General features: G+C 51.1%; 1 protein-coding gene across 1 annotated transcript in view; it reads left to right on the top strand.

Moving 5' to 3' along the window:
* The window catches only part of SLC7A5 (solute carrier family 7 member 5), a 41961-nt gene that overhangs the window by 9276 nt on the left and 19817 nt on the right, over positions 1–12868 (top strand). The window contains exon 2 of the mRNA XM_064459729.1: positions 5067–5192. Within this exon, the coding sequence (XP_064315799.1) occupies positions 5067–5192 (126 nt within the window). The remainder of the gene's footprint in view (positions 1–5066; positions 5193–12868) is intronic.

Genomic DNA, 12868 nt, shown 5'->3' with positions numbered 1-12868 from the left:
CCTTTGTAGGCACGGGAGCTGTTGTTACGTATAGCGTGTTTGTCGTGGACTTGTTCCATGTGGGGATTGTTATGATCCCTTTCTGTGGCTGCTTTGTAGGGATTTCTTCCTACTGTTACCTAACGTGTTTGGGAGGGATCTTGGAACATGAGTTCAAAGGAATATGTCCATAAAATGTGAATTGAGGGGAGGGGCGAGATTCTGGGTCCTATGTTGGATTAGTCAATTTATCCTTGGTTGACTCTGCAGGTGAGTGCCAGCGGAGCTGGTTAAGTGACATGCCTGAAGCCAGCTGGGACTTCCTAGGACAGAGTAAATAACTGAAGCTGCTCCCGCTGTTGTCTTTACAAAGCCAAACTCCTCTTTGAAAGCCTCAGGATTCGTGTTAGGGGTAGCTTTGGTATCTTGAAATGAAGCTCACCCTCAGCTAGGCTAGAGCAGTCACCAGAAGAGATGAAGGGGTGAACGGCACCTTGCGAGCATGCTCTCTCTACAGTAGTCAAAACCTAGGATCTTCCCTACTTCTGCCAGATATAATAAGTAAATAAATAGAACCACTCCCACTTACACTTGCAATTGCTGCAGCTTTCTAGCTCCTATTATCCCAATTATGTAAAGCCTTTGGAGAGGGGCTGCTGGATCAGACGGACTGTGTCACGTCAGGTCGTGCTGAAATCCTTATTCCTAGAATGATGCCCGAGAGCGGCCCCAGTGGGTCACACTAAAGGTCTGCCTCGCCGCATAGCTGGCTTCTGACAATGGCCAGCGCCTGTAGCCTTAGGAAGGGTGCTGCAGAAATCAGGGCAGGCCCGTCCGATCTTTCCCTGCGTTGTATCATTGCCCTGCTTTATAGTAAAGCTGTGGCTGTGCGGCTTCCTCCCGTTCGTCGTGCGGAGCAGTTCATCCGAGGTGAACGGAGCAGTGCCAGGAGGAGTCCCGCAGCCCCTGCTTCGCGGGGCGGCACCTCGGATCAAAGGAATCAAACTTTCTGCTTTAAGAAAGCCCAGTCCTCTGCCCTTCTGAGAAGCTGAGCAGCTGCTGGAATTCGTCTTGGAGTTCTACTGAAAAATGTACTTGGTCTGTCTTTTCATCCCGGTGCCTGTAGCATTCTTTCTGGTGGGTGAGACTGGGTTGTTTTTAGCCCTTCCTATGCTGAAAGCATTCAAGTGTAGTAACTCCACCACACTCCTTTAGGAAAGACAAATATTATTACATGGTGCGAAAAGCAAAGCAGAGAGATGGTGACTTGAAGGGCTCTGAATCACGTCTGGCATGGAAGAAACTCTCAGCCCTGTTCAGAGCCTCTGGCCCAAAGTGTTCTCTTATTTTTACAGAGCCTGTTTATCTGGCACCGATATATTTTTAAGGGCTGAATACAGACGCTTCCATTGCTTTTCAGTTTTGGACTGTGTAGAAAGCTTTTGCCTTTTATGTACACCACCGCCATCCCACGGTCCGTCCGGCAGGCTCCGTACAGAACCAGAACGTGAAAAACGGCCCCGAGCAAGTCAGTGTTTAATGTGGAGGCTGAAGCAGCTATTGTCAAAGAAACAGAATGCCTAAATGGGGAAGAGAATCTCACTGTCACACCTCTAAGGGCTGTCTCCGCTAACGGGAAAAGTGAGCTTTTAGATGTGTTGGCTCATCCCTTAAATATCCCTCTGTAAACAAGGGGAGTTTTATTTTTAGCATAATTGCTGTTCGAAGTGAATCCTGGATCCTCGGCTCCCGCCCCATCCTCCCCATTAGGATTCACCAGAGGAACTGTGATCTGTGTTATTGATATTTCACTGTGTTTTCTTCTCTCCCCCTCACCACCCCGTGTAGCACAGACATACTGTAAGTCGACCTCACTAACCTTTATTTCCTCCTCCCCTTTATATCTGGACAACTCCTCTTTTAGCGTACTGTTTGGAGCAGATATCGGAGTCTTGCTGCGGGGTGACAGAGCCGTGACCCTGCAAACCGCCAGCAGTGCTGGCCTGCTGCTTCGTGCTGAAAAGCCTCCAACCCGGGCAGCTGCGTCTAGTTAGATACACCATATCTCCCCTGAAGAGCACAGGGTGGAGGGACAGGGGCTTAAATCTGGGGGGGGGGGGTGTGCGGGGTGTGTGTGATGTGGCAGGTTTGTCGGCGCGGTTCCTCACCGCTCGCTTTTGGCTGTGTGCTGAAGCAGGTCCGCCCAAGCCCAGCTCGTGCTGTCGTGTGACCTGTGCGAGAGCCCTTCGGCGCGGGGGTGTCCGGCCCAGTGAAGACAGCTCTGGGTCGTTTCAGTCTCACTCACTCCAAATGCCCAGACACCCCCGAAATGCCAAAAGGGATTGAAAGACATGATACAGAAAGGAGCAAATCTGGAATTCTTTATTTACTTCTGGGTTTCGTTCCTGTAGGGTATATTGGATCGTGTGCTTTTCTTTGCAAAAACTTCCAACTCTTTCATTTCTCTGAACTTTAAATGCTCTGGCATTGAGATAACATGAAATCCTATGGGTTTCGTGGGGGCCAGTGATCCTGAAAGCAGGAATCGTGTTCCGGGACGTGCAGCCTGCCGCAGTGGGACTGGCTTTGCTCCTCCCTGCCTAAAGATCCCCTACAAGCGACCTTTAGCTGAGCAACATATGGACCGTTAAATCCTCTCGGCGCGATGCGCGTTGCTGTTGCGCTGTGGCCGTAGCAGGCTCTTAGACCCCTGTGAATGAATGATGCAACTCGTATCCCTTCTTGCCTGCGTGTGCTCTGAGTCACCGGAAAGTCCTGTCGCTCTCAGCGCTCGCTCGAGCGGGAACACAGTCTAATCGTTGCTGTCAGACCCAGACACCGCGGTCCCTGAAGACCGAGATCTCTGAAGCCAGCCCGTGGGTATGCCTGAGCCTGTCCCTGCCTGTATGTTCCAGGAAGGCTATTCACGGCTCTGGCGTGAGCTCTGTGTGCGCTTCCCTGAACTCGTACCAACGCAGTTGCTTCCTCACAGGTAGGGCAGGATGCAGGGTGGCGGAGAGCCAATAAGACCCTTTTAAATGCCCAAATACTCCTTCCTCCTCCCAACAGTTTTACTTCTCAGTTTGCAGTTCATTGTGCCATTGCTGGGAGGCAGGGTGGGAGCCTGCGGGGACGTGCCTTTGCTCCGAGCCGATGGGGTGCGAGCAGCTCCCGTGCGCGGTCCTGCCACAAGCCAGAGAGCAAAGGCTGCCCAGCCTGCCTCGTGCCGGGGCTCAGGTGGTGAATACGTGGGGAGCGGGTGCCTGTGCCCTGCGCGTGTGCAGGAACGCTCAGCGTGGGTACGCTCAGCTGGACACCGGTCCCTAGTTGTGTGGTAACCTTGCTTCGGAGTAGGGGTGCGTTGTGGCTCTCCCTGTGATGCTCAGCATGTGTTGAGGGTCTTAAAGCGCTGGGTGCTCTTGCTGGGCAGTAAACACGCTGTCCGACTACTAGTATTTCTGCCTCCCACCTTTACCCATCACCTCCCCCCGCAGTTCTGAAGCACCCCGTGCTGCTCAGCCCCACGAGGATGGGCTCGTGGAGACTCCTGGAGACATCAGTGACCTGACGAAGGTGCTGCTGAGACTCCTCGTATCTCTGGGCGTTTGATTAAGGGTGAAATATCTACGTCAAATGCTCTGGGCTTTACACCGTGAGTGCTGATATAGCCTGTAACCTCAGAAGAGGGTGATCTTCATCCGAGCTGAATATTTTGGGGAGCAGCTGTTCGGCTCTGGTCGAGGCAGCGGGGTCCTGTGAAAATGAGCTGCAGGATGTGGGGAAGAGCCTTTGCCACGAGGACAGAGGCCAGCCTGGAAAGGATCCCACGGGGAAGAGCCTCCAGTTCAAGAAGAAAGGTTGAGATCTGCCCCTCCCCGAGCTGCTCAGTGCCCGGTCGGCCCTGGGGACTGCTGACAAGCTGGGGTGGAGGCAGCCAGGGGTGGCTCCGTGCAAGGGAGACGAGGAGGAGGGGAGGGCATCCAGCACGTGGGGCACCGGCATTCTCTGCGTGACATTTGCCTGTCTCTATAACAAGCAACGGGCTCTGGGGAGCGGGGAGCGAGCAGGGCACGAAAATAGTAAGTGATTTGGAAGAGCAGTAAAGGTTTTAGCCATTATATTTTCTGAAGCAGGTGAAACTCAGCCAGTCAGCAGCTTTGTGGCTTTAGACAAGCCCTGGTTCACGCTGTCCCTCGCCTGGTGGGAGCACCACGCTGAGTAGTGGCAAGAGCAGGCGATACAGCGGAGGGTGATGGGGGAACGGGGCAGAAAGAGTAGGAAATGAGGCTTCATTAGTTGCATTAACCACAGAGCAACGTGTAGGTGGCGGGAGCTTCTGGGCAAGCAAAACGCTGCATGGGGAATGCAGTGCAATCAAGTACAAGAGCAAATCCGAGCCGTTGTGCTGGCCGGCGCCGCGCAGCCCTCACGGCCATCGCTGCGGCCCTGGTGAGCGCCTCGGAAAGCCTGCGCGACCGTGCCCGGCGCCACTGGCCGAGCGGGACAAAGGGAGGGTGAGGGTTTCCTTAGATCCAGCTTCTCTTCCCGTCTGTGCCGCTGACCTGCAGGCGCTGTTTGCCTCGTAGCTCACCGAATGGGTCAGGGCAGGGACGCTCCTGCGGCGGGCAGCACGGTGTGCCCTCGATAGCCTTTTAGGTGCTACTGTTGTACAAATAACTCTTTATCAGCTCTGGAAGTTTGTCCTGACATTTCTGTGGTGTTTTCACACAGCAGCAGCATTACATTGGATCGACGTAGCAGGGATCGCAGCCAAGCACTTTGATGCTAACGGTTGCAGTAACCGCTTTTATTTATATGCCCTCAGAAGTGTACTTTCCAATACAGCAGGGGCAGTTCCTCGTCCCAGGCAGTGCACGCACTGTTTGAACCACCTGTTGCCAAAATAAAGACAGAATAGAGAAGTGCGGCGCCTGCATAGCATTGCTTTTGAAAAGTTCCTATTTTAGGAAGAGGCTCTTTGTGTTTGCTTAAGGTTTAGCAAAAAGCAAATGCCAGTTTGTCATAATTTGTTTTGGGTTTTAAGTGTTTCACTGAAAACTGATGTGCCTCTCGTCCTTTCCCCCTAGTGCTCCTCACAGCAGTGAACTGTTACAGCGTGAAAGCTGCTACTCGTGTCCAGGATGCCTTTGCTGCGGCAAAACTGCTGGCGCTGGCTCTGATCATCGTTCTTGGCTTCGTGCAGCTTGCAAAGGGTGAGTATGTTTCCTTTTCCTTCTGAAGGTGGCGAGCAGTCAGAGCAGAGATGTGGGCATTAGGGACAAAGCCCAGGAGTGCTAACCCCAGCACTTCAGAGCTAGCAGAAGCGCTTTACAAGCGTCGTCTGTTCTCTTGCGTGCTCGGGTGATATTTCCAGCTCGTGCTTTGCCAAGGGCTGAGTGCTTTTGTGCATTTTATTTGTGAGATTTCATGTTTACCTTGCTGAGGTTATGCTGGATTTCATGCTACTGGAACCCAGCATACATCACCCAAGGTCTTTTCCATTTAATTCAGTCGCTGTGCAGCCTCTCCCTTTGAGATTGCAGGGCTGCCAAGCCTGCACGGACAGAAGGTTTTGGCTCTCAAAAGTCTTTTGTGTAACTGGTGGCTGGTCAGGGCCATCTGCTAATAGAGAAGTATCTGCGAAGTATCTGCGTCTGCAATCCAACCCCCGGTAATGTTCATTCTCTCACAAACTGCCCCTCTACGTTTCCCTTCTTGCTGCTTCAGGTATGGAATAGCTCAATCGGGTCCACGGGGTCAGGCAAGGCTGCAGAAGCCGCGTGACGAGCAGCGATATTAGGGCTCTCAGCTGACAGGAGCATGCATGTCTGTCAACTAGCATCTGAAAAAGAAGATAAAAATGGGAAGATAAAGCAAACATTCTGGTATTTTTGCTTGTTTTCTTCAAGCACACTTAAAAATCCTCTCAAACTTGGGGAGATATTTTTTCCCAAACCCATCTGATTGACTCGCCCACACAGGTGAGCTTTCCTGTGTGCTTTTTTTGTGCGAGATTTGTGAAAATAAACTTTTCTTTAGGGAACAGTACAGGCCCTGTTTGTTAAATGTGGATAAAATCTATGGATAGTCCCGCCCGGCTCTGTACTGGCAAGCCTCTGTGTGTGCGTATGTTTGTGTGTGCACGTGGGTCTTTTTAATTCCGGTCCCAGCTATGGGAGCCAGTGCTGTCTTCGCAGAATTTCTAGCTTTATCAGAGGTTTTATTTTCTTCCATCTAGTGTCTATGCTCAACAGGAACATTGTTTGAGGCTTATCACAAAAAATTACCTCCTTCCTCTTCATAACTCCCCAGGCTGCTTTGCTGAAGTTTTTTTTTTTCTCTCTTAGAAGGAAAAGGATAAGTAAACAGAAATCTCTGTTAGTTCTTTAACATTCTACCAATAAAAGGTCTTTACAATTGTTTTTTGCTTGCAGGTAATAATCTTAATTTGCTTCTTCAGAATCATAGAGTTATAGAATGCCCTGAGCTGGAAGGGACCCACAAGGACCATCGAGCCCAGCTCCTGTCCCCGCACAGGACACCCCAAATTCACACCGTGTCTCTGAGGGCCTTGTCCAAGGGCTTCTGGAACATCGCCAGGCTGGTGCCGTGATGCCTCCCTGGGGAGCCTGTGCCAGGGCTCCACCACCCTCTGGGGGAAGGACCTTCTCCTAATGCCCAGCCTAACCCTCCCCTGGCACATCTCCCTGCCATCCCCTCGGGGCCTGGCGTTGGTCACCAGAGAGCAGAGACCAGCCCTGCCCCTCCTCCTGCCCTCGGGAGGGGGCTGCAGAGCGCCATGAGGCTGCCCTCGGCCCCCTCTGCTCCAGCTGAACAACCCCAGGGACTCCAGCCGCTCCTCGTACGGTTTCCCCTCTAAACCCTTCCCCAACTCCGTGCCCTCCTCTGGACACTCTCCAGTAGCAGCTTTGTGTCCTTAATGTCCTGTGGAGCCCAAATCACCTTCCCTCCCTCTGTACTGTTCTTTTGTCCTTTTGTTGAGGATGAATCGCCTTCTCTGGCTCCTCAGGTCTAAAGAGATGATATTTCCATTGTATCTGTAACCAATAAGAGATTTCACTCTTGTGTACAGAAGCCCCCACCCTGTACTCTTCTGCCTCAGAAGCCTTGTACCTCCCATGAAGCCTATTGTAGCTTCAAGTTGTGGTAGGTCTGGAGAGGTGCCGCTGTGACCTGTGTCCTTCCTGCAGTGGAGCCCATTTCATGTGACGTTTGGTTTCCTGCTAAACCCCCATGCCACTTCAGACAGAGTGACGGGTAGCGAGATCACAAGCAATAGTTAGATGATAACATCTGAAGGCAAAGTGTGTGCGCACCACACTCCACGTAAAGTGAACTGGATCAGAGTGGGAACCATGGGGTCTGCAGAGGGTGCTCCTCACAAAGCCCACGTTTAGACCTTGTCCTGAGTGCTTGTCTGAGTTCCTATTTCACAACATACTGCCTGGGATTCTGCCCGTGGTCCAACATGGATTTTATTGATCTCCTTATGGAAGTTGCAAGCTCTCTGTTAAGTCCTTAAGAATGTGCTGGCTCCTTTCCTATGCCCGCCCTTAGCTTCCACACACGTTTTGCAACTTTCTCAACTTTTCTTTAAATCATGTCAGGTAACTTGATGCATTTATGTAGCAGGGATACTTCAGGAGACTGTCTTTTTTTTCTTCTTTTTTCTTCAAGGAAAGCATACTAGCATCACTTAAAGCATACCTAAAATGGGAAAGTGCTGCACTGCTCCCCATCTTCGCTGGGACGAAAAACGATGGGTGCAAGGTGTGAGGCAAGGGAAGTTTAAATTAGCCGTTAGAAAAACACTTTTAACTGTACTGCAGAGCTCGGGTAGGGACAGGGAGGCTGTCTCACTGGAGATTTACAGGAATGGGTTAATGAACACCTCTTGGGAAAGGTTTAAGTGAGTCGAACCTGCCTTGGAGCAGGGGGACGGACCTGGCGCCCCTGGAAGCCGCGGTGTCGGTGCTCTCTGGGGCCGCGCTGCGCGTCAGTAGCACCGTACGGAGTTGCTGGATATTCTCCAGGCGAAATACTGCAGCCCCATCTTTTAAAGTGCTGATGCTTTCAAATGGGTAACCTTTTTCTAAAAGCCTGTTTAACCTCTGAGTAGGTGGGCGATGCTGGGTGCCGTACCTAACCACAGTGCCCTGCCTTTGCTGCTCTCTGCCTGCCCTTGTTTTCTTTTATACCAGTTCCAACTCTCTTTGGACAAAAGAGGACTTACCGCTACCAGGTCGGTAAATTCCCAAGCCGGCAGCTGTTATTGGGGTGAAACACGCGCCAGGTCGATTCGTCTGGGGCTGCAGTTTCAGCGGTGAAGGGGATGTGTGTTCCCATGACGCTCCAGGTAGTGCCTGAGCAGTGCTGATTAACTTGCTGTAAGGGCTACCGTCCCACTGCTGGTTTATGTTTACAGTATCCATAAACAGAGAAGAGGAGCAATGCCACAGTTTCTTGCTCAAACACGGAAACTTCTGAGACTTCATAGAAGTGTGTCTTTCTCTGTACTGACCTCCTGCCTTCGGCTTTTGGCTTTTTTTCTTTTTAGCCTTTCACTGGATATTTTCATTATGTTCAGTAAAGCAGTAACATCTCAAGACAAAGAACTATGTGGCAATGTTACCACACAGAAACTGCCTTTCCTTGTGATCTTTCTGTGGACAGCTGTTTTACATCACTTCTTTCATGCAACTTCAAACGGAGGGCAGAAGTTGGTTTCCTACTTAGACGGCCTTTCAACTACTTGAAAGTTGTCTCAGGATAGCTGACCCGCTTGGGATGCAATTATTTCACTAATACAAAAGTCATACTTTTAAAAGCCTTTGTGGGGCTAGAGCTGTGTTGCTTTAAAAGTCCAGTGTCCTGGACTTAGTGTGTTGGTGTGTGAAGCCTTATATATGGACCCCCAAGTGTACGGCCCACCAGCCTGCAGCGCTTAACTAGAATAACTAACTTACAGCATAGACAGGATCAGGGTTTTTCACTCCCCTGTTACTAAAATCTAGGCTTATTTTTGGTTCTGTTATACCAGCTCTCACAAACTGCCTTCTGTCCGGCCGCCACTGGGTATTTTTTGGCCATATTCTTGACCGGGATGCCTGGGACTGGGTCGTGCAGCCGGTTTGGACAGCGGCTGCGCGGGTTTAAGGGATGTTTTCCGCACTGGGTGTGTGACACAGAGGGCTGTGGTTAGGTCTGCAGCTGTGCTCTTCATACCCGCTGACCCTGCAGCTCTCAGTGCCTTAAAAACTAACCCGGGCTTGACCCGGTCAAAAAAGTGTGCTAATCTTTAAGGACACGCTCATGGTTTTTACATGCGAGGAAATTCAGCATGGGTTTTGATATTAAAGCATTAAAAATCTAAAAACATATCACAGACACGTTTCAGATATATTCTTTTCTGTTGTTAATGTCCCCGGGTTTCTTAAACATTTATCTGACCTTGGGCAGCTCAAGCAGCGAGGTGCCGTTTGTTTGCAGATGGGGGAGCGCTGCCGCGCTGGGCGCCAGCCCTCGCTGTGATTCCTCACCAGCAGGTCTGCGTAAAAAAAAAAGAGAGAATTGGGCATTTGGGACTTAGGGAAATAGAATTTACCACTCATTTTATTGAATTATGTTTATTGAACTTATTATCCCTTTTCCCTCTTAATGCCTGATTTCTGATCTTAAACTTCTCATCCACGGTGCCTCGAGCGCCTGTTCGATGGCAGCAGCATTATTTTAACTCCCTTCATTGGGCTTGTCAGAGACCAGCAGAGCTGCATCTGCCGAACAAGCGCGGGGTGAATTAAGGACAAAACAGGCAGGTTTAACTCCAGACATTTGCCATGGAGAACTTAGCCTGGGCCGAGAGTTTTGCTTTTAGTCTTGTTTTCTCTTTGCAAAGATGCGTACGTCAGCCAGCTCTGGCACCCCCCAACCCAATATTGTTTGCTCTTTGTATAAAGGTATTTAGAGGTGTAGTTATGGCTGGCAAATTCTGAGCTCGACACGGGAGGGTTTCTGAAAGTGCTGAAATGAAGATTTAAGCCTTCATTCATTAATGTGTGCTTGTCGTGGCTGTGAAGCCTCCTAAAAATATCGTCGAAGCGCTCCAGGTGCGAGGCAACGTCTCGGCGCTGTGGGTGTGCGTGCACATCTGGGTGCTACTCCCATTTATCACATCCCTTTGTCTTCTGCTAGAAAATGCCCATTTGGTCTCTGTCGTTCTCTGTGGCAGTTATTTTGCTAGTTCCCTATCCAAACTTTTTTCTTTGCCTTTTTTTTTTTTTTGTGAAAAATACAGTGATTAAGAAAGACCTGAGGGAGGGAAAGTTTACTCGCTCTTCTTTTCCTACCTGATTTTCTTCTCTCGGTGGCAACGTCAGTTAAATGTCCCAAAAAAGCCCCTTGAGCCAGATCTGGAGTGAGACCGGGGGGCTGAGCGGGTGAGCCCCGCAAGCAGCCATGGCGAGGGATACAGCTGTAAGCATGGGGAGGGCAGGGCTGCTCCGGAGGGTCCTGCTGATGGGGCAGGAGAGCTCGATTTCACGCTGGTCATTAAAATCTCAGGCTCCCTCAGGTCTCAAGGCACAATGGCACGCAGATACGAAGAGACAAGAAGAGTGGTCGTTGTCTGAATTATCTTGGGTTTGTACCTACACTTGATCACGCTCGGCTCTCCAGAGGTTGATAAGCACTTAGCATAGCTAAAGAAATCTGCCACAAGTTTTCCTTTGACCCAGGCTCATCTCTCGTGTCCATAACGTGAACCCAAGAGTGAACCTGATCAGCAGGTCGACGTTTAGGCGTTTGTTTTCAATTGATTTATTGGGGTTTTTATTTTCTGCCACGTCAGTCGTGACCTGCTTTTTTGCTAAGCGAGGATCGGTGCAGCAGTGCCTTTGCGCGGGCTGTGGTGTTGGACGCGGCAGGGCGGCTCTTGCACTGGTGTCTGTGCCCGGAGGGACCAGCTCACCCAAGGGACTGGCTCTAAGACGCGACCTGGGACCCGAGAATCAACTGATGGTGGAGCTGTAGGTGTCTGAGAGGAGTTTGGAGCCCGAAGCCAAGCCAGATGGGTGTTCACTCAGCCAGCCCGTGACTAACTCACGCTTTAGGTCCTCTTTGGCACGCAGGAGGTAAAGCCTACGGATAGTAAAAGTCCCTCAAGCTTTTCAGTGTGTCCCTGCAAGTTGGGGCTGAGGCTTGTGCACAAAAGATCGCAAGAAAAGCATGCCCTGCAGCTGCCCGTGCTGTTTCTTGCCACGCTGGCATCCAGAAACCCCACTGTAACGTGATTTTCCAGCAGTAAGCTTTGAAGGAAAGCTATTGTGCTTCCCTTACTCACCCTCTTGCTCACAGAGCACATGGAGAGTGGAAGGCTGTACCGAAGGAGAGCACGAACAAGGAAGCTGGGAAAGCTGCCAGCATCCTGCACCTCTAAATCACATCAACCACATGTTGGAGATTAATCAGGCGTCTTAACGGTGGAGGGTTGATACAACACAATTATGTTTTATGGGCCTCTCGCTCTCTAATCTTTGATTTCTTTTCCAGCCAAGGGTGGATGCAGATGCCGAGGCCAGGTGGGCACGGCGGGCTAGCGGGCTATGCAGCTCGCCTGCTCCGGTTTGGAGTGAGCGCAGCGGTTCGTTTCTGCTCAGACAGGTTTTTTTCTTGCCCTCTCTGCCCAGAAAAACTTTGGCAATTATAGATTCAAGGATAGAGCTCAGCCTGCCGGGGCTTCTGCATTTTACATGTGCAAAGTCGCCTGTCCAAAAATAAATAAAAGGCATTTAATAACAACAACAACAAAGCCCCAAAATACAGAAGCAGTCGGTCAGTGACCTGTGCCGCTTGTTGTGATCACTGAGTTTGAGCGGCTCTGTATGCACACGCTGGAAGCTTGGCCTTTAACGATGATGGGAACCCTCGTTTGTTTAACGTTGCGTACGGAGGCTCAGAGCTGCGTTAACTCTTCAGGGTGGAAATGCGCCTTGGCATCTGAAACGCTGCTTTATCCAAGGAGTTGTGGGTTGTAGCGTGTTGCTCGTTTTTGGCAGGCGGAATGAACCGCCGAATGCTAAGGTGGATCAAGGTAGGTGCCTCGCACCGGCGGCCGGGGGGCGCATCCCCGACGTGCCACGGGGCCCCTGCTCGCCGCCGTTGTGGGCTGAGCGGGTTTTAAGGCAGCTGACATGAGAGACTCTGTTTGGCTTCTCATTTTTCCAAGTGCAGCTATCCCAGCAATGCAGACATATTTAACCAGAGAGCAGCTAATACTTTGGCATTTGCTACTTTGCATCTCCGCTCTCTGTCTCTCTGAAGCCTTTGGTTGCAGCAGAAGCAGTCTTTCGTGCCTGAGGTGTATCAGTGCAGTCGATAGCTCTGTGTGTGTGTGTGTGTGCTGCTGCTTGCATTTTATATTGATCCTTTCCCACAGCCTTCAACCCCTAGGCTGAAATTAATGGCCTTGCCTGTGGTGCCAGAGGTGTGGGTGACAGGCAGGAGGATCTGCCCTCCCCAAATGTTCTTGGCTCTCCTGCATGTCAAGCTGGTTGGCTCTGGTTAGCCCCTCCAGAGCCTGCTCAGGTGGCTCGTTCTTGTCATTCTCAATCACAAGTTTCCATGGACGGGGACTGAACCCATTGTGCAGATACGAAAAGAAAAAACAAGCTTCTGGAAGCGGCTGGAAGCCCACCGCGTGGTTTGTTTAGGGTTTACACCTTGCATGCTGTGCTAAGGATCAAAGGGACCCTGTTCACGCAGGGTCTCTGCACTGCCCCGGCGCGTTCTGGCTGCCGGAGGAGGCACGGCGTGCTGTGCGTCGCTGCCGGGCTCGCGCCGCCGCGCCTGGCTCTGCTGCTTTACTTCTCAT

This window comes from Phalacrocorax carbo, chromosome 8, assembly GCF_963921805.1.
Source record: "Phalacrocorax carbo chromosome 8, bPhaCar2.1, whole genome shotgun sequence".
Classification (NCBI taxonomy): Eukaryota; Metazoa; Chordata; class Aves; order Suliformes; family Phalacrocoracidae; genus Phalacrocorax; species Phalacrocorax carbo.
Note: the sequence above shows the minus strand (reverse complement) of the source record. Positions and strands in the feature narration are given on the sequence as shown.